Source organism: Anser cygnoides, chromosome 6 (assembly GCF_040182565.1).
Source record: "Anser cygnoides isolate HZ-2024a breed goose chromosome 6, Taihu_goose_T2T_genome, whole genome shotgun sequence".
Lineage (NCBI taxonomy): Eukaryota > Metazoa > Chordata > Aves > Anseriformes > Anatidae > Anser > Anser cygnoides.
Genome location: NC_089878.1, coordinates 33,011,796 through 33,033,567, shown reverse-complemented (window position 1 = coordinate 33,033,567; position 21,772 = coordinate 33,011,796). Strand labels below are relative to the sequence as shown.

The following is a 21,772-nucleotide window of genomic DNA, read 5'->3' as shown; positions in this document are numbered from 1 at the left end:
CTGAATGATTTGAAAATTCTTGCATTGCTCATATAAACCACAATGGGTTTCTGTTGCTGTAAATCTCTTTCTTTACCATTCTTAATACATCTATTACACTCTCCTTTGAGTTTATATATGTTTGGTAAAAGTGTTTTTCATAACATATCCGTATCAGCACAAAGAAACCAAAGTTATCGCTAAAGATACTGCTGTAGTAAATAGAGTAACAGATTTCATCCTATCCATTCATTATCCTGGGACTTGTAAAAGGAACTGCACTGCAGCGAATTGCTGAGAATGGTCCTTGGAATATGGATAGCTCAGCAAAGTGTTTGAACTGAAATACTAAGTTTGGATAAATGCAACGCACAAACATTGTTTAATAACTTGTATTAAATATCAGTGCAATGAGAATAGAAAAAGTTCACTGAGGAATAATAACACAATGATATAGTGAATATTTATACGATATAGAAATTAATTTAATAATGCATATGGCAGCCTTTACTACTTGTTGTAGTAAATACTGTTATGCCTGTACTACTTGTAAAGAAAGCAAATTGTTTTCTGCTTCGCATTGTACCTTCTTCCTGAAAGGCCACAAATTGGTGATGAAAATGTGGTTTCTGGAGTAATGAGCTGTGTCATTTTTGCCCTAATCAATAAAGTTAAGCACATGTGAAAGTCTCTGCAGAATCTGGTGCTCGAGACAGCTGGACTCAGGCGAGCAGTTTTAGCTGAGAAACAAGTGTTTCATCTTCTGTGTTTCTGTTACTGAAATTTGCCAAGGATATTGCGCTCTGTACATGGCTAAAACCACCTAAGCTGGAAGCATGAGCATGTTACAAAAAGCCTAGCTGCCTATACCCTTTCATTTTGGTAACAAACCCCATTTCCAGAGCTGTGTTGTACAGTTTAAACAGCATCCTACTGATTTTTGTACTAGTTACTCTTTCATTTATTCAGCACACGTGTTGCTTTTGGCCAGCATGCGTAAATTCTAATTTTACAACGTTCACCTTTTCACTTCTCCTTTTTCTTTGAAACTCGCTGAGGAAGTGGCGGCTGTTTCCCTATGTTCTGTGAATCGTGGCCTGGCGGACAGGGCGCTGTGACCCCTTCTTTTCCCTTTTCTCTCCTTTTCCCCCCAAATCTCAGCCCCCAATCCTGCTGGCATGGCCGGCAGCTCAGCTTCGTTGAAGTCCAGCTGAACCTAACGCACCCGTGCACACTCTGTCAGGCCTGAAGAGACAACAAGCAGAGAGTGAAGAATACAAGAATCACACACTTAGACATGAAAACGGTCTTTAATTCGTTGGCGTTTTAGCAGCCAAACTCCCTGCTTCGAGGGCAGGGCGCTGGTGCCTCAGGGAGGCTCGCTGCCCCTCCGCCTGGCGGGCCGGGCCGGGCGAGGCCGGGCGCTCCGTAGGGAGAGGCCTGTCGCTGTCCCCGTTCCTTTCCCCGTCCCCGTTCCTTTCCCTGTTCCTTTCCCCGTCCCTGTCCCCGTCCCCCCGAGCAGCCTGCGCGGCCGTCCGCGGCCCTCCCCCGCCAGCGGCCCGGCGGGGCGCTGCGGAGGCTGCGCGAGGCGGGGACTGGCGCGGGAGGGAGAAGATGGCGGAGGCCGAGTGAGTCCAGGGGTGGCGGCGGCTGCCGGGCGGAGGGGGGCGGCTGGGCCGGGCCAGGCCGGGATGAGCCGAGCGGAGCCGAGCCGGGTCAGGCCGAGCCGAGCCAGGCGGGCGAGGCGCCGTGCGGAGCCCCAGCTTGGGGCCTCGGGGCGGGGATGGCGCAGAGCCCCCGCCGCGGCCGGGGTGCCCGGGGCTCCGGCGCCGCGCAGGCAGGAGGGGCGGCCCCGCCGGTACCGGCTGCCAGCCCTGCCGCCAGCCCTGCCTTGCCTTGCCCTGACCTGCCGGCTGCGGCTCGGGCACCGCTCTGCGGGGCTCGGTGCCGCCGGGCGGGGCTGAACCTGCCGCGGGGAGACGCTCTCCCTGCCCCCGGAGGGCGCCGCCGGCGGGGCCGGGCCCGCTGTCCGCGGTCGCCCCGTACCGAGCCTCGGCGGCATCAAGGTGGCCGCAGGCGGTGTCCCGGCGGCGGCAGTGCCCAGGCCGGCGGCTGCCGAGCCGCAGAGGTGCCCGGTTCCTGCCCGCCGAAGTGGGGAGGTCAGCGCTCGGTGCTGTGGGGTTCCCCGCCCTTGGTTTCCCTTCGTTTTGCCATTGCGTTCACCTCCTTCTTGGTCTTACTGAAATAAATCTCTTCTTTCTTGCCCCCCCCACATGCCGAATTGTTCATAATGCATCTTATTATGTGAGAAGTTTGATGAAACTCGCACAGCAGAGCTCTTCATTAGCTTGGGGAGCGCTGGGGAGCAGTGGCGGGATGGATCTTCTAATTAAAAGACAGTTAAGTGTTTTGAAAATGTCAGGAGTGATAATTTGCTTGTTAACTTTTTTTGCGTAAGGCCAGGCATTGCGTGGTTGCCTTGCGAATCGTATCTGGTTCTCTCACATGGTACGTTTGGTATGTTAAAAAGCTCGGGCTGAGGCCTTGTGCCACTGAAGAGGGAAAGTGAAGTTGTGACTCTGTAACAGTGCCAAGCCTGCAGCTTTCTGTATGTTTTTGCAGCTTTGAGTGTTCATTCCCGAAAGACGAAGGCATAGAAGTTGTGTTGGTTCAATGTGTGAACTATTCCATCTGAAGGGAAACCCTACATATAAAATACAGGGCTTGAAAGGAGGCAGGCTGTCTAAATCATCTGCAAGTACACCAGCTTCGCAGTCTAGGAGAAAGAGTTGATGTCTTCTTTGGAAATCTTAATGTCCATTTTCATTAAAGGAAGCAGTAGTAAATACCTTTGATACGCAGTTAGCGTGTCTTGCCTGGGAACCTTAAACCCAGGCTGTCAGAGACACTGAAGAGTCCTGATGTTAGTTTTGGTCAGCTACCTTGCTCTGCTCTGCCATTTCTCTGGCATGCCAGCAGCCAGGCAGCAGATAGAATTTGGGAACTGTAATAAAATAAATAGGAACAGCGTGTGTAGGGTGGGAAACCAGGACAGAAACCACTGCGTCATGCTAATTTGAGATCTGGTATTACTTGCTATAAAGACGTTCATTGACATATACCCACTGAAAGTGTCCTTGTGCTGCTAAAGCTGTTTGCCTCGTAGTAAAAACATTGCCGGAATCTGCAGTGCCTTGAATGACTTGCAGCTGCAGGGCTTGTCTAAAAGCAGCAAGCAATTCCCTAGCATAGAAAAGTCCTGTTATGTTTTGATAAGCCTTAACAATTAAGTATCATGTATTTGCCAAAGGGTGTATTCAGTGCGAAATCAGGTAAATACGGTTTTCATTTTCTGAAACTGGTTTATGCCAGAGTAAAATGGACTTTAATTTGATCATCAACATTTGTAGTTTTTTAAAAAAAGAGTAAGATCTGGTCGATTTTTACGTCAGTAAAACATTTTACGTAGTGCCCAGTGGGACAGCTGATGCTTCTTAATTAAGTTGGAGATTATTGCATTCAAAGAATTACAAGAAGCAGAGTCTTGTTAGAGGAAGATATCAAGAGATGGTATAACATGGGGAAATAATGGCTGCAGGGAAATTATTAATAGATTTCTTCAAAGATTGGGAGTCGGGTTGGTCTTGCTTAATATTTTAATTGATGAGCTTGGTGCACAAAACAGAATTGTAGTAATGGTGTTTACTGGTGACCCAAAGTTGGGCAATGTTTGCAGGGTCAAAGAGGACAAAGGTATCCTGCAGGAAGAATTGAATGGCATCGAGTGTCAGAGTGATACATGTGGGATAACATTTGGCATGCAGAGTTTGGAGCTGGTACTGAGAAACAGCAGTTTGCTAACAGGAGAGAAGAAAGACGTGAATGTGGTAACAGATCACAGGATGTGAGCAACTGCTTTGTGGCGGTGGAAAAAAAGCAAATGTGGAGTGCCCCAGAAGAACTCAGCTAAATAGGCACACAAAAGTAGAAACTTTGTTGTACAAGGAGAGCCAGATCTGGAAATTTTCATGTCAGCTCTGGTCACATTTAAAAAAAAAAAAAAAAGAAAAAGAAAAAAAGAAAAAAGGAAGTGCCAAGAGCTATTGGGATGATGAAGTAAGTAGAGAGTCCAGAGTTTAGTGTGTTTTCCTGGGAAAACTAAAGCTAAGAAGTGACTTAACGGTTTAACACCCCTCCCTCCCCCATTAGGTACGGTATTCCCACGGAGTTCTTTTTTTGTAGTTGGGACCTACGGTTTCTGGTGCCGTTTAAGACCTCCCCTGTAGACTGTGAATATTCCTGCCATCGCCAGGTGGGCACAGCCTGCAGAGGAGGTTCTCAACTCAAGGTGTGATTTATTTGTGATTCCCTGCTTTCTTTCCTGGAGGCTAAATGTATTATCCAAGCTCTACTGCCATGCCATCCAGAGGAGGGAAAAAAAATCTGGAGCACCTCCCTTTTCCTGGAGGGAAGTGTTGCAGTGCCAGCGTTGGTGCAGACATCTCAATGCTCGGTGTGAGTCAGGGTGCTGAGTAAGAAGCCAGACACACCATGGTTGCCATCTTCCCCCTCCGCCTCCCCAAGACGGGTTCCTGATTACAAATATCGCTCAGAAGCAGCTGCGTAGAAGAGATCCTGTGTTCTTGGGAGGGCTCTGCTGCCTCCCCTAACTGCCAGCAGGAAGTTAGGTGTGATAAGAACATTTTTTTTTTTTAAATCTTCTTCTTTTGTTTTGCCTCTTAGAACTTTTCACAGTGCTGAAGGATACCTCAGCATGGCATCGTGTTGTTGCTGGAGGTATCCAGAGTGTCTTAGCTAGCCTGGGTGCATTTCACTTGCCTCTTGGCATTCGGTCAGCAAAAGGGAAGGCGGGTGCCTCCGCACTGCCCTTACGTCTGCAGAGAGCCTTCTCTGGATCTGCTGAACCTGAGCGGAAGGGGAAGGATGCACCCGCTGTTTTGGCTCCCCTTCCGTCCCCGTGGCCATAAGTAAGAGTTAACAGAAGCTGCCACCAGCTGGCAGTTTCAAATTTAAAAACAATGTCAGGGCTTTTTCTTTTTCTTTTTTTTTTGAGTTCCAGGTGGCTAAGCTGCCGATCAAAACTGTTGTTATACACGAATGTGGCACCGAATCCGTGTATAACAAGACTCTTGACTGACAGTTTTGTTTTTTAAAAAGAGTGATTGGGATGGGAACTCTGCCATTCACATAGTGCCTGCAGAGTTATTCATGTAGGAAGCCATCCAGGGCACGGGCAGGTGGAGCTCCTTTTTCCCTTCGCTCTCAGATTCTTTTCTGCCTGTCCACAATTATAGTTTATAATAATGGATGGTAGCTTTGACAAAATGTTCCTTTGGTAAACATTTTCTCTGTACCGGGGTTACTTTTCTGGTTCAGCAAGTTATTTGCTCTTTATCTGGGATTATGCAAATTGGTGCGCTCTGGGATTGCTGAAATTTTGTCTCCATCCTGAAAAATATTTCTCAGATTTCACTTTCCAGTTGAGAAATGTTTTCTGGCTTCTCTTCAAGAAGAAAGATCTGTGAACCCCTGTGGCTAACTTGAAACCAAGGGCTGCCTTACTTCTGAATTACATAATCTCCAGTTGTTTAAAGGAGGGAATTAAGACAAAATTTACTGTTACTGTGAAGCAAGCCTTTCTTCCATCTGATATCAGTTTTATTTTTCTCATTGCTGTGGTTTTGCATTCCTAGCTGTCCTATCCCACATTTTCTTCCTTGTCTCCTAGTAGATAAAGCTATTTGTAAAACCTGTTTTCTTTGTAAGGCGTTTTTGCAGCTGTGGTTGGTTCTGGTCTCCAAAGACAAATTGCCTCTTCAGAAAATTCAGAAAAAAATATAAAACCCAATTTCTGATTTATTTAGGAGGACTATGTATAATGTTTTTTACATCTGAATTTTTCACCATCATTTTATTATTTTTCAGGGTTTGGGTATCTCCTAATTGAGGAGAGTCAAAATACCGACTACAAGTGAATCCTCTTCAGCCAGCCTGTCGGATGCCTCTGAGAGCATAAGAAGTCATGGCGGAAAATGACGCAATGCCAACCTTACCAAAAAAGTGTGGTCCATACATTTCATCTGTAACCAGTCGTGGCATGAATTTGGTAATTCGTGGTATAGTGCTGTTTTTTATTGGTGTATTTCTTGCATTAGTATTAAACTTGCTTCAGATCCAGAGAAACGTTACTCTCTTCCCCCCTGATGTGATCACAAGCATCTTCTCCTCAGCTTGGTGGGTGCCACCTTGCTGTGGCACAGCGTCAGGTAAGTTCAGTTGTGTATTTATGCCTGGCATGGAGATGAGAGGTTGGATAGGTAGTTATAGTTGCAAAAATCTTCATTTGAAAGGTGTGGAAAACAAAAATTTCAGTCACATTGCCTTTTCTAAGCTAATGCTATCCAGATCTCGCTGGGTATTCACAAATAGCGTGCATGTGTCCAAAAATTATTGTTCTGCTAACTCACTACACTGTAATATTGTTAGCAGAGTATAACCTTTGCGTTTTCTTCTGGGAAGGTGGTGCCAGTTGTAACTTTGGGGCTGGTTACAGGAATATGCTCTACAGGCAGCCCATGGAAACAGGCTGGAAGCGTCAGATGTTGCTGCGCACTGCAGCTTGTTTTTGAGCACAATGAACTACTCCCAGTAATGCTCCATTTTGTGGTCCAGCTTTCCATTTGTTCCTCAGTCCAGTTTGAGGTATTGCTTTAGCTGTGTGAAGTTCAGAAACCTGACTGTGTCTCGGGGAGTTAAGGCCAGATACACAGTTTTCAGTTGTAGAAGCCCGTTACAGAACAGAGCACCTCAGTTAGATTCATATATCAAGTCGGATGATGTGTACATGCTTCGTTTCTCCCATAACCACGTAGGGAGTTGAAGCTTTTTTGTGTGATTTGGGAACTAGTTTAAGTGAGATGTCTACTGTAGGTAGTAAGAAATATCCCTTTTTCCATTTCTTTCATCTTCAAGTATCAAGTACAAATCTGACGGAGTTAGGCTTTCTACTTGGCTTTGAAGATTGTTGATCACATGGGTCGATTTTACACTTCACTAAGGGAATATCCTTAGCAGCGAGGTCTGGAGGAGTTCTGATTTAATGAACCTTCACAGTAAGTGCAGCATATTCTCAGATAGTTTTAATAAGATTGAGAAGCTCACTTTTCTGGGGATTAATCATAGCAGCATAGAATGGTTTGGGTTCAAAGGGAGCTTAACGATCATCAACCCCCAGCCATGGGCATGGAGATGAAGAGTCAATGAATGAGTTTTTGAGTTGATACTACTGTTGTGCTGATGATAATATTTAAGTCTTTTTTTTTTCCTGCTCATCTAATTGCTTTCCTTTTGATAGCTTGTTGAAATAGCTCTCTGAATCCATCAGTTTTGTTCTACTGTGGAAATGCATTTGGCACAGTATGGCCGAAGTTACATACCTACTTTATCTGCTGGTTGTCTTACTCCTCTTTCCCTTGTCTTACTGTGATTGTGGATTATTTTTTTGGATTGTATTCTGCATTTTTCTTTTAAACTTTAAATTGGTTGTCTAGACAAACACATCTGGTAAAGAAATGGTCTTTTATGTATGGAGAAGTTTGGTTTGAATGCTGTCGTAGTTGTGACAGAGTTCAGCTAGTCAACAGTTTTTCTATGGCTTTCTGTGTAGGAATGATTTAGGGTGTTGTGGTTCTTAGCATTGGGATGTAGCTGTCTGTAATTATTACTTGGAAAATGGATGTCCCATGTCTGTGAGGCTTACAATGTGAGAAGGGTGACATGGTTGAAAAGGCTGAAGGACCAATAGTACACTTTGTGTTCTATTAAAACCATGTTCACACAGTGTTTTAGCAGTACTACTTTCCATTTGTCATTCAAGGTTTCTCTGGGGGTTAAAACCTACAGAATCCCATCTTGCAGCAGCAACACGTAAAGTTCACCGTAAAGTTTGAACTGTGAACTGTTTGCATCAGGTTGTACCCTAGGCACTCTTGGTTTGTTTGAGAACACCATCTGCAGCTGTGTACAGGGAAGTCAAAAGGCTTCTCATGTGTCGGTGGTTTTGATGGAAAGACTGGATATTGTTTGTGAAACACAGTCATCTGTTAGATATTTGCACTACTTGCTTTTAAACCACCTGATTTAAAGATATTACTTAATTGGCTTTTCCCAGCAGGAGTGACACCTGCTAAAGTTCGAGTTCTTTCTCTTTTATTATCAGTCTTTTCCATTTACCTTCCTTATCCCCTCTGCTAGCATACAGACAGGCAATCTCTACGGTACATGCTGATAATTCACCCATTTTCTTACCATTTATACTTGTACAGCCTTCCTGGAACTGGCACAAACATTTCTTTGCAGTACGGTTTATTATTATGAACAGAATAAAGGTGTTTTGCATATTTATAACCGGTGGTAATCGAGGTTGCTTTCAGAGAAGTCCTTTCATCCATCTCTGTTATTAGTCATCAGTTTGGCCCCATGCCTTTGGCACGAAAATTGTTCATGGAAGATTTTTTTCCTCTCTAGCCTTACTGGTGATTTATTTTCCTGAATCATGGAGATCAGGTTCCTCTCTGTCTGAGTAAAGAGCATTTGCCATAACATACCTCCAGCAGCATGCCAGACTGAGGGTACTACAGTCCATGCCAATTACTCAGCCTCTGCCTCCCTCCTGCAGCACCAGTTTAACTTTAAGCAGCAGTGTTAATCCTCAGCTGTGTTGGTAACAGTCTTTTTCACTGCAACTGCAGTACAGAATAAATTTATGAAGAAGTGTTCAAAGAGCATAGCAGTTCCCTGGGGTTGAAAGTCCTGTTTGCTTTTAGTATTCAACAGCTACTGCAGGTTCTTGGCTTTCCTTCTTCTGTGCGAGCCTTTATAGTAGCACTGAAGAAAATAAAAACATTATCCAAACAAAGACTGCTTGTAACAACAACACAAGAAGACAGAAAATATTGACATTATAGAGAACGGTTTGCCCTTCCTGTGGGGTGTTTGTTTTGTAGTTATTTTAACATGCATGTTTGATACGTGGGCTTTTCAGAAGTGCCAGCCTGCAAGCTATTACTGCTCTTCTAGAAGTATGCTGTGAGAGTGCAGATTCTGGTAGGGTGCAGAGTGCTTTGAGCCTCAGCCTTTAGTTCAAATCAGCTCAGTTTTACTACTTCTGCTACATCACTGCTGCTGTGGTTGACAGTGCTGCTGAACAATTCTACAGGGCTTTGTTAAATAATGAAATTGTTTGAAATTCTGTTTTGTTGCAATGTGTGTTTTGTACCATGTATGCCTAAAATATTTGTTTAGGTTACAATAATTGTCTAGGTAGTCTTTGTTTTAGTTAAATATTGCCAGTACTTTAACTTTTGGGCCTTTTTTCTTTCATGTTTCCACAGCTGTGATTGGGTTATTGTACCCATGCATGGACAGACATCTGGGAGAGCCACATAAATTTAAGAGAGAATGGTCCAGTGTGATGCGATGTGTAGCAGTCTTTGTGGGAATAAATCATGCCAGCGCTGTATCCTATATTCTAATGAAATTGGCGATAACAAATAGGTTTCCAGTAAAACAAAGCTTACATAGTCATGGTGAATTGTTGTTAAAAATATAACGTGCAGCATGTTTGCAAAGGAAATGCTGAATATGTCTTACTGTTAAACTGGGATAGCATTATTGGAGGTGGTAAGTCTCACATTTTTTGGTTCTGAAAAAGCTTTTCGTTAGAAATGCCTCAGTATTGGGCTTAGTCTTATAGTCTTTATTATCTCTGAAAAATTAAGCATAGGGAAATCATAGAACCGTAGAACAGCTTGGGTTGGAAGGGACCGTAAAGATCATCTGGTTCCAACCCCCACATACGCACCTCCACGGATGAGGCACCCACTGCTTCTCTGGGCAGCCTGTTCCAGTGCCTCACCACCCTCTAAGTGAAGAATTTCTTCCTAACATCTAATCTAAATCTCCCCCTCTTTCAGTTTAAAACCATTCCCCATTGTCCTGTCATTATCTGACTGAGCAGAGTCACTCTACATCTTTTTGTAAGCCCCTTTTAAGTACTGAAAGGCCGCAGTGACGTCTCCCCGGAGCCTTCTCTTCTCCAGGCTGAAGATCCCCAGCTATCTCAGCCTTTTTTCATAGGAGAGGTGTTCCAGCCCTCTGATCAACTTTGTGGACCTCCTTTGGACCTGCTCTAACAGATCTACATCTTTCTCGTGCTGGGGGCCCCAGAGCTGGACGCAGGACTCCAGGTGGGGCCTCACAAGGGCAGAGCAGAGGAGGACAGTCCCCTCCCTCCCTGCTCTCCACTCCTCTGTTGATGCAGCCCAGGAAGCAAGAAATACTTACAGGGTGTGTGTGAAGGCACGTGCACTTTGCAGAGAATGGGGAAAAGTGGGGACCAGGTAATACCAGTGACTTCACACAGCATTTTCCAAGGCTACTGTTGTTACCCCATTCTACAAACACGGCCTTAATGCTGAGATGGTAGTTACCATTCCTGTGGCCATTCACTAAGAGCAATTAGAAGTAACTCAGTGTGTTACGCTACATTATCTTCCTCCTATTTGTGTAGCTGTTCATGTGCAGCCTTGCACAAGTGTGCTGGAAGCTGGCATTCCTCCCCTCTGAAGCAGCTGGTAGTGCTGGGGGCATGCTGGATCACAACAGGGCGTTTGTCATGTGGATTGGTGCACCTTACTGGCAGCACGGTCCTGGTGGTTTTGTGTAGTCATATCCAGTGACTCCTCTGTCTGTAAAAATGGGGTTCTTATGAAATGGTCAGAAAGAAAATTTATCATCTCTGGAACTCTCATTTCTTTCAGTGTCAGCTCCAGCTCTTACCAGAAATCTGTGGGGGGAGTGCTAAGAAGTTTCTGATTGTCTGCTACTGAATCTCCTCATTTCCAAGAGAAGAGCACAAGTTAAGTGAGCAGTGTAAGGGCTGGCTGAATTCTGAGGTGACTTGGCCCTTAAACGGTTTTTATTTTATGGTTTTGTTCCTGCAAGCCATCCTATGCAGTATGTCCAGATGAGCTGGAGTTGTCGAGGTTCAAAGTCACACTCGCTGTCCCAGACAAACCTTGCTTTTTTGTCAAAGATTAATTAATGTGGTCCTGTGGTTCTTACCAGCCTTGGACCATACCTGATCTGTAAGCACATACAACTTCGCTGCTTTTAAGAATGCAAGAGAGTTGACAGCTTCTCTCTGCATGGGTCAGATTATTTGCAGCAAACCATCTTACAGTTTTCTAACAGCTGTTACACATATTCCAGAATGTCATTAATGTACTGTCTGTGTTTCTTCCTTGACAGCTCTCCAGACAGCTTTCTTTTCAGTTTATTACTCGTTCTGCACATTGCCATATTTGGTGTGGGTTTTGTTCGTTTGACATTTTTTTCTGATGCTATTGATTTTTATCCTGTAATTAATTAATTTATTTGCTAGTTGAACTTTTCTAATTTCCTGTAGGTCTCTCTCCAGGCTTGTGTGAGAAAATAGGACAGTGGTTTTACGTTGTCATCCCATAAATTTTCTTTAAGGCTTATGAAACTTGACAGCCTCCTTTTTAATAATCTATTTTGGAAAGGACTAGTGAGGATGAGTTAGTACTTCCAAAACATTTTGAAGAAGGTGAGATACTGCAAAGATATCTCAAGCAACTCACAATTTTATTGCAGGTTTGATAAAAACTGAATTTCACTGTTGAATACTTTCACATTAATATTATTTACGTTTTGTTTTATAGAAAGCATTATTTTTTTAATGTTTTGCTGAATGTAAACTAGTGTGTAAATTAAACATAATTGCAATTGAAGTAAGAGTGACAAATAACTTTTTTCTTTATACCTGATAGCAATATGGTAGCCAATACAGTTAGTTTGTCTCACAGTAAAAAATACAGCACTATCTGTTGTGTCAAAATATGATAAAAGGAATTAAGAAAACTTTACATTTGCATTTGACATTTCCAAGCTTCTCCTTAACAATTAACCCAGAAAGTGGATTTTGCCAACAATATCCAGTTGTCTCTGACATTAGCAGCCCTATCAATTGGACTGTGGTGGACATTTGATAGATCACGAAGTGGCTTTGGCCTTGGAGTAGGAATTGCTTTCCTGGCCACATTGGTGTCACAGTTTCTGGTCTACAATGGAGTTTATCAGTAAGTATTCTAATTCTTTAAGGTGAAATTATAGTATCCTGAAGCTATACAATAAAATCGGAATAACTGAAGGGGCAGAATTTGTCACGACTTCCAAAGCTGCCAGCACTTAATTTGGAGCATAAAATACATTTGCGAAAGCTTTGTGTTTGCAGGTGAGTTTTTTAGTTGGGAGTTCTTTATTTCAATAAAATTGCTGCCGTTACAAACAATGCACTTTTTTTTTTTTTAGTTTAACAAATGGGATTATAATCAGTAAGAAGTCTCATTTGTTATTTGCTGTAAGCAATTAAGTTTCTATAATAGTAGCTTTTTGAGTTGAAGTGTCCTGTTATTTAAATCTGTGGATTTGTCTCCTGTGTTTGGAGGTCTCTACGTATTGCACAAGATTGAGCTAAAAAAAAAAAATGTATTTTTTCCAGATACACATCTCCAGATTTCCTTTATGTTCGTTCCTGGTTGCCATGTATATTTTTTGCTGGTGGAATAACTATGGGCAATATTGGCAGGCAGCTGGCAATGGTAAGTTTGGGGGGGAGGATTGACTGCCTTCTAGTAGTAGATGTAATCCACATCATTGTTTCCTTCAGAGATACCAATCAGTTATTTGAATTGAGGAGGTGGAGTAAGGTAGTAACTGGTAATCTTTGTTTTTTGATCTAGTTAGTGAGCCGTTAGCACTGTTAGTCAGTCCATCATTTTGCTCTGTACACTCAGTTGCATTCTTTTAGTTATCTCAAGACTAGGAGCTAAATAAGAACACCAGGTATGGGGAGAAGTCGAGCCATCCCCTAAGTCTGCTGCTCGCAGAAGCAGAAATTGCAGCCAGCAGCATGTGCACAGAACCTAGGGAGACTAAACTTATCTGGGTGAAGTGTAAAATGAGCTGTCTTACCACTCATTTTGTAGAAAATTCTCCTTCATAGTCTTTTTCATTATTTATGTAAATTACTGTTGTTGTTTTTGTCAACTTCTGTGTTTCAGTATGAATGCAAAGTCATTGCAGAGAAGTCTCACGAAGACTGAGGAGAAACAAGATGCACCTTTTAAACAGGAAAATATCTGACAAATGACTGTCGGAGGAGCATAAGGAACACTTGACTATGAAATTGCCAAAATGCAATTTTTTTCCCTTCAGTGGTATACTTTACTGCAATCTGTGATTGCTGCTTCTATAGAAACCTTGATGTCTGATTTTTGATTACTGTGAAGTTACAATAGTATGCAATACATTTGATAATATTGGTTCAAATATAGGATTCTTTTCCAAATCTAAACCGAGTTTACCATAAATTGTTGTCTGTCCATAATGTTGCAGTGCCAAACTGAACCTTTTGCACTACATTTCTGTAGCTGAAACTTCTGCTTCACTTTATCTTGAAAGTTTTAAGGAATTTGTTCTTAGTAGCTCAATGAAAGACAAGGGATTCAAAGTTAGGAATGAAGATCTCTTTACATGATGATAGCTAGTAATACCTTTAAGAAATTCATGGATTACAGGTGAGCCTTGATGCAATAAGTTAACTGATTCCTGCCTATTAACATGCTGTATCATTCTTCATTGCAGGTGAGGAAACTTAATATGGATTGCGTGGGTTATTGCTGTATCATTTCATTTGTCTGTGATCCATGCCCAGTTTCCCGTATTCAGAACGTAGAAATGGAAACTGAGGCTTCACTGTTTTCCCCCCTTGTACAACCAATATACATGCTTAGATACGGATTTATGTGGACAGTCATTAGATGTGGACAAATTCTGAAACTGCTTGTACTGAGTACCAGGATACAATTCGGGTCATTCTTGTACAAATCCTTAAGCTGACTTGTGTTGATCCCTTTTAAAAAGGTGTGTTGTCGTTTTTTTTTTTTAAATGAAATTTAATTCTGCTGAACTAAATCAGCCACTACCATATAGTGTCAGAAAGACCTCCATTACCATCGTTACTCGTGATTGTTTTTGTCTTCTCCCTGTTGTGTTTGCAGGGATTGGCAGGAGAAGGCAAGGCTATATTTTAGGTACTGATGTAGCCCTTATTTCTGTGACCTTGGTCTACGCACTCATAAATGCATTTGTTCTCATCGCAACTTTCTGAAGTAGAGAAGTCCTGTTATCCTTGTTTTACAGGTGCCTGTGCACAGAAAGTCTGATAGGACAGAGCTGAAATAGGCCATATATTAATTGGTTCCCTTCTTAAGAAGGGGAATTTTGGTGTGATCCATGTTCATGGGCATACATGGAATTCCCTTATGTTGGCTTTGCAGCTCCCTTTTAAGAGCATGAGACAAAGGAAACTGTGCAAGAAGGCAGAAAGCAGACTTGAAGAGGACTCTGCCAGCCTGTGCCAGCAGTGAATTTGGTGTGGAATGACTCTACTTTGTTTTCCTCTATTTCTGTACTGATGTTAATTGTTGTATTCTTTTTGTTTGTTTGTCTTGAAGTACTTTTTAAATCTTCCATGAAAGGTTTATAAGAAATGTTACAGTCACCTAAGGAGACTGGAGTTGGTCCAAAGAACAAATAGATGTTTAGACAAGTTTTTATTAATAAATGTGTATATGCATTGTACATGAAGCTTGAAATAGGCAACTCTTTTTCAGTCTTATATACTTGTATCTAAGTCTGAAAAGTATGCAATGGAGTGCTTCCAAAAATGATGGTCACAAGACGGAAAATTTCTTGAATGGGAAAGTGTAAAACCAATAAATAAGCGAGTGATGTGTAAAGAGCTTGGTTCTGCAGCTCCACAGTTTCATTAGCTTATTACAGTTCTATGGCAATTCAGCACCTAAAGCACACTTTCATTTGGTAATGTTTCAAGAAAGCATTTGCAGATGTTTTTTACCATGGTATTCTAAACTGAGGTAGACCATGTTTAAGTAGATCCCTGACTACAGATTTCTTTTAATCAAATCATGTGGCAATATAAAGCTTTTAATTCGTAACACCAGGAGACCATTTGAGCATGAACTAAGGGTGAGTTTCCTTAGGCAGGCTGTGGCATCCCACGAAAGAAACTGTTGTGCTTTCTGTACAGTATTTGGCCTGATCTGTCTTCTCTACTTCAACGAATGGTTTCAGCTTGGTGGGCTGAATGAAGAGTCCCTCTTGAATTATCAAGGCATGAATGGCATAAAAATTCAGATGTTGGTGTTTCTTATCCTGACTGTAGGAAATAACATGGTACCTCAGTAGCCAGCGTGCTGACTTGGCAAACAATTTACTTTCATTGTGACCAGTAAGTGTGTACAACTCGAGATGAATAGTTCTTATTATTCACTTGGTGGTGGAACTGCTTTTACCTGCCAGTCTAAATATTTACACAGAAGCAGCCTTGTGTATGTGAAAATGTGTGCAGTATGTGAGAAGTGGTTATTGTGCGTTCGTGGCACCCACTTTACAGCAGTTTGCACTCAGATTCATCTAAACCTGATTAGACTGCGCTGTCAACTAACATCTTTTAAATTTCTTTTTGGAAATTTTGAGCACGTCTTGCAAAGGCAGCAATCATCCAAAATAAATTTGGGTGGAGTCCTTTATTACATGTGTTTTACTTTTTTGTTCTTATTCGACTGAAGTTGTTACAAGAATGAGATCTTGGATGTCTCATTTTTTTCAAACTGCATTGTAATTTTGTGGCTGATGTGTTCAAACCCTGACAAAGGTTCACAAAAATGCTGACACGGCCTTAACTGTAGTGGTGTGAACATGCTGCTACTGTATAGCATGTAATTATACCATTAGACTGTCTTAAAAACGTTGTTCAATAGAGAATGAATAAGGTATATTTTAGATACAACTTTATAAGCACTATAACCTCTTCACTAATTAAGCATTGTAAGCTCTATGCTGTTTAAACTGGCAAATTGCTGTTAAAAGCAAAATGTGCATTAAATACAATTGCAACGTTGTTTGAAAGGTTTCTTTTTTTTTTTAAGAAATAATATTGATTTTTTTTTTAATACAGTGAATTGTCTTCTATCAGCAGTCTGATAATAACTTTGAGCTGGCATGTTGGTTGCACAAAACACCTCTCTGGAAATAGTTAAAGAAAAAAAAAAAAGGCACAATCAAATCAGCAGTGATTTTATCACAGCATGCCGAGCTGCCTTTGAAAATATGCCCTTTTGAATCTGCAATGAAAGCATTTGAGCTGGGGGAAAATAAACTAGATAACTTCAGTTGCAATACAAAGTATAGAGATTTAGATTTAAATAGTCCTTGAGAATATGGGGAAAAAAAAAAAGTGATGACAGGAAATCCCATAATGAGGTATTTGTATTTATTAATGTTCTGGTCTGGATATGAGCTGAATGCTAGATATTCACTGACTGCCTATTGACAGTGCCCATCACTGTCTCAAAAAGATGTGACAAGTAGAGGTTTAAAAATGCGTGACGAAAAAAACTCAGGGCAGATCTGATGGAAGGGTGGGGAGGGAGGTTCATCGGTATTTGAGGTGTACGTCCCACAGCCGTCTCGGAGCAGGACTGCACTATGACTGAAAGCCGGAGAGAACACAGAGGCAAACGGAAAAGCCCCAGGTTTGTGTTGGACGAGGCAAGCTGTGACCGAAAAACCTAAGTTTGTTGTCAAAAAGCAGAGAGTCATGGGCGTGCCAAGTGTCTGACCAAATTGCAGGCAAAGATAACTATAATTTTACACAGTCGGAGCACTACGTTCATTCAGAAGCACGTTGGCAAAGCTGCTTTGCTGGCGTGTTTACCTCTCCCTGCCCTGTGAGAGCACTGCCCTGGGGAATGGGAAATGCAGGTCCTCCCTGCCAGCCTTCAGCCTGCAGCTGTGAATGAGAACTTGCCCATTTCAGAAAGAATATTCCAGCCGCACGGCTGCCAGGCTCTCTTGATAGGCATCCTGTGCCTCTTTTTATGACGGGGCTGATGCGAGTAGCTAGGAGGAGAGTAAACGAAGTTTTCCTCCGTAGGTCCTGTACTTCCCTTCTGCCATCTGGCTGGGATCTGCTGCGAGGAGCTGTGGGCATGCCAGCCTTTTCTTTTCATCTCTCCCAGCGTGTAAGGAAGGGATGTCATTTTACCAGCGGCACCACCCTGGACATTTTGCGTTTTTTTTTTTTTTTACATTTTGGAGCAGTGTCACCAATAATTCCTAATGGTGATGTTAAGGGATGAATGCAACCTATGGAGTTGAGGTTAAATGTGAAAAACAATGCTTATAAAAGTACAGGCACAGCTGGCGGAGGGAGCGTGTGTCTCGCAGGGGGAATAGCTATCTAATGCTGTTAGTTTTGATGCCAGTACTAAATGCAAAGCATAAGTAATTTTGCGGCTTAATGTTCAGTACTAAGCAGTAAATGAAAGGTCAGTCCAACGTGTTAACTGTCAGGGAATAGTAAACACTACCTTAATTGCTTCATACAATCAGCCTGGACTTTTGGTGTGTCTGGTGTCATGTTTTGAGCAGCGTGGTCCAAAGCCTCGTCCTGATTACTTTCCCCCCAGTCAAATGACAAAGCCTCAAATTAAAGGCTAACCCGGGGCTTTTCAGGCAGCATACTGGGGGGTTGTGCTTTGAATGCTTAAAAGCCGCTCCGAGGAAGAGGTAGGGGGCATTTCTCAATCAGACTGGAGTCAAAATCCAGGTTTAAGGGTAGTTTTGCATTTTCTTGAGGCTTTCCTTTCTTGCTCTTTCTTTTTGAAGTGCCAAAGTTTCGCAGCTACTTCTGCACCCTCACACATTTTTGCCCTACCTAGCACTACACCATGTAGGAAACTAAATATACAGGAAAGATTATAATGGAAAAGGGCTTTTATTATGCTTTCCCCCAGGTAAGTGACCTGGGAGCTCAGTGTACAGCACGCCGTGCACGTCAGTGTCTGACTCACGACCTGCAGCGTTCCCGGATTCACGTGCATGGGATTAGTTTCTGTACTGGCAGCAGGTCTGCCTGGACTTTTGCACTTAAAAACCTCCGTGTGGGGAGTAACCTGATGTAATGGGGTTATGCAGGGATATTCGCACACATTGCCCGGTATTCTCAATTGCAAAGTTCAGGGGAATAGCCATAGGATCTGCTTTTTATGAATTTGTTGATAGAAATCCTGAAATTGTACCTTTTAAGCAAATATGGCAAAATATGCATTGTAAATAAATCTATTTATAAATGTTGAAATTCACAATGAACGTAGTTCTGTTTCTTCTGATTAGTTCAATGTGTGGCTTGCATTATGTGATAAACCGAAATTTCACCTATATATATATAATTTTTTTTTTTCAATCGAATCTCAAACAAGATTTGCTTCATCCAGTTACGGCAAACATGTATGAACTGAAAAAGCTGGGAGGAAGAGTGCTGCAGCTTAACTTGCAGGCTAAAACTTATGCAAGGGGTAGCTCCGACACTTGGCATAACGTTGCAGGAAAGAAAAGGACAATAAGCGATCATTTCAATTTTCCATGCTGCGTTTCAAAACAAGAGGGGAAGGGGAGCTTTACAGATGCAGTGCATTTGTACTGACTTGTTCTGATCTTCAGCTGCTGTCCAAAGGCATTGCGTTGCTGGCCACGGCCACTGGGCCATGTTTTGGCTTGTCTGTTTTCTTCTATCCCAGCTATGCCAGTCTTTGGCTCAGTGTCTAGAAAACAATCCCAAACCCCAGCGTGAGCCTGGCTGTGCCACCGGCCACTGCATAAGAAATGTTTTTAGGAAGGTCTAGCTGAGATTGGCGCAGTCCTTTCGGGCTCTGTGAGAAACCAGTGAAGTGGCCCTGGGCGCTTCGGTTGGTAAAGATGAATTAGAGCTGAGGGAATGGGACTACATGGAGCTCAGGGGGTCTGAAAATCCCTGTAAGGGCATTAAGGGCGTAGATTCAATTATAGGTTCTAACAAAAAGCAAAGTTACCTTGCTCTACAGACTGTCATTTCTTGTCTGGAGCGCTGAGATCTGCCGTCATTGTGCCAAGGACGGAAGAATACGCTTTCTTTTCCTCCTCCTCCTCTCCCTTTGCACTAATGCATAGAAGTCTGAGTTAAGGACAGTTAATCCCGTTCTTGGAATCGGGACTATTTATAGGCTGGGTTAGCACTGAAAGACTCCACTGTTTTCTTTTAAAAACAAATGCTTGTTCTGTGCTGCATGTCAAGTGCAATCACTGCTGAATGAACTGACAAGCAAAGCCAAGTTCTCAGCTGAACTGGCGGAGCTCCACCGATTTCAGTGGATATGTGGTGTTTCGTGCTAGCCAGGAATTTGGCCCACTGTGTTTGAAAGGGATGAAATTGTTTTGAGCTCCTTTCTTTAATGTGCCACAGGTCAAAAAAATAAAAAGTCTTGCATTGTGCAGCAAGTACGAGCACACAGCAGAATCTGCCTGTCCCTCTTTTCTTTCACCGCTGATGAAAAGTGTCATTTTCAGTGATTTACACTGTGTGCCTTTTATATGCTATATCTGCTCTTCAGGGGGACAGACTTACAAAAATCAGATCTGGCAGATCAGATTAATAATGATGCAAATGCAAAATGTTGGCCACTGATGGGCTTGTTGTCATAAAGGCTTGCCACAATCCTGTGTGTTGTGTCCAGTATTTCACTTGTAGGAAATTCCGCTGATGATTTGTTTTGGACCCGTGCCTGTTCTGATTAAACTGCAGAGAGTGAAATAATCCTGCTTTGTGGGGTTTCAGGCCCCTCGTATCAACCAGTTTCCTCAAACCAGCGTAACAAGCAGAAATGCAACGGGAGAAGTGGCTTAAGGAAGATAAATTGGAAGCTCCTGAAGACTGATGTTTCAAGGACGTGAATCAATGTAGTGATGTATCCACTGTAGTGATAAGTAGTACAAGAGATGATAGAAATGTAGTATTATGTACGTAATAAATGTAGAAGTGTAGTGTAAGAAACCGTGAAGCTCGTAGAAAGAGGTATGCACGCCTTGCTGGGGAATTTGCTCAGATTTACTTGGCTTTGGCTGTGCCACTGCTGCAGCAGCAAAGGGCAGTGGGCAGAGGGGGCACGTGGAAAGCTGGCTCCAGGCAAATAAAAACAACGAAGTTTAAGCAGGAGCAGTTCCACGGTCTCCTCCTGCCTATAGCAGCACCAATGTCAGTGCAAAGGGTGCTTGTCAGTGCAGTATTGGTGTGTCCTGCCTTCAACTAGCCATAAAAGCAAGGTACCAGAGAAGCTGTGCAATCAGGAAGGGAACCATTTGCTGCCAGAAAACCCCACACAATCTCATTAGGGAAGTTTCAAAGCCACGGGGGACACGTGCTTTCTGGTGGGATTTCATCTAAATCAGCTTTTGGTGGAATACTGTCAGACTTTGATAGTCCATTTGTGATTTCTAAGGTGGTGGTAACTAACGAAACCCAGAGAGGTGGGGTGAAGTGGGTGGTGTGGCTGCTACATGTCAGAATATCAGAGATGTGAGCTGGAAAAGGGATCGTGTACACATCCCCTGATGTCTCTTGCACAGCTGCTGTGAGGTGCACACAGAGACTTCACTGCGGGAGGAAACAAAGAGACAACTGACGCTTGTACAGATGAATTGTTATGGGATTTGATACCCTACCTGATGCTCTCTGATGCTAAAGGGACTTAACGGGTAAGAAAAAAATGCTAAAAACGTTTCTACTCAGATAAGTAGAGATAAGTAGTACTGAGAATCTGGTGTCTGCAATGAAGATTGACCTACATTCATCACTTTAGCATCACTTAGATGATTAAGGCCTATTCGTTCTGCTATCTAAAATTTTCAAGAACAACATCTTAGCACCTGTTGCACTGTTCCCTGAGATGGTTCTCAATACTGTTTGTCATAAACACTCACAGTTGACTAAAATGGTAACTTCCAACTTAATCTTCCCAGGGGAGGAAAGTGGTTTAGGTACTTGTTTTCCCATACTACTTCAGTACCAGGCTTCTCTTCATCACAATACTACTTCCAATTAAATCTGCCAACCCTTTTTTTTCTTTTGTCAATTCTGATGTAAAACACGCTTTACTGACGCCCAGACGCACTACCTGCTTCTCAAAGCGCCTGCATTTCACCCTGCCAGCCAGCCAACATCTAACACGTACACCTCCAAACATTTACATACGTCCCTTAGCTCTCGGGATGTCTTCATCGAGCCGATGAGCCCGGGGCCTGACACAAGTCATTAGATGACGCTGGCTGCGTTGGCGGGAGGATGGCGTCGTGCTGCCGGGAGAGAAGAAGCTGATGCTGAGGTCTGGCCGTGGTTGGGTCGCAAAGGCTGCCGGGGGCAGGAGGAGATGGGGACGGACCCACCTGAACTTCATCCCCGCCGCTTCAAAGGGCACCTCCAGAGCCTCGCTCTGAGCCGCGCGATAATTGTACAGTTTTGCTTTACAGTTAACCGAGTGGTGAAAAAAAGTGGTTTCTTTTCAACGCTGCCTTGTCAAAATGCCAGGCGCCGCTTGTTTTTGACATTTCCAGCTACTGTTAAATAATAGTCTTGCTTCTGTCATAGCTAATGTTGACTTGAAGGCAGTTGTGCATTTCTCAACTCAAATGTTAAGCAGACAGACTTGGGTCTTGACAAATATTTTCCTGGCTTGCCCAAGGCAAGTAAAAAATGAGATTCTAGTTAATCGTTTGTTTTAAAATTCAAATT

General features: G+C 42.9%; 1 protein-coding gene across 2 annotated transcripts; it reads left to right on the top strand.

The window, feature by feature from the left end:
• The first annotated feature begins 1,449 nt into the window (after nt 1-1,449).
• INSIG2 (insulin induced gene 2) lies at nt 1,450-16,077 on the top strand. 2 transcript variants are annotated; one of them, XM_048079675.2, is made up of 6 exons: nt 1,450-1,607; nt 5,926-6,266; nt 9,393-9,517; nt 11,995-12,161; nt 12,584-12,683; nt 13,146-16,077. In XM_048079675.2, exons 2-6 carry the CDS (start codon nt 6,023-6,025, stop codon nt 13,185-13,187), a joined length of 678 nt encoding a protein of 225 aa, XP_047935632.1. In that variant the 5' UTR covers nt 1,450-1,607; nt 5,926-6,022; the 3' UTR covers nt 13,188-16,077. The 2 variants fall into 2 exon arrangements, with proteins under 2 accessions (XP_047935632.1, XP_013041947.1); XM_013186493.2 differs by lacking the exon at nt 1,450-1,607 and having other exon boundaries at nt 5,926-6,106.
• The last annotated feature ends 5,695 nt before the right edge of the window (nt 16,078-21,772 follow it).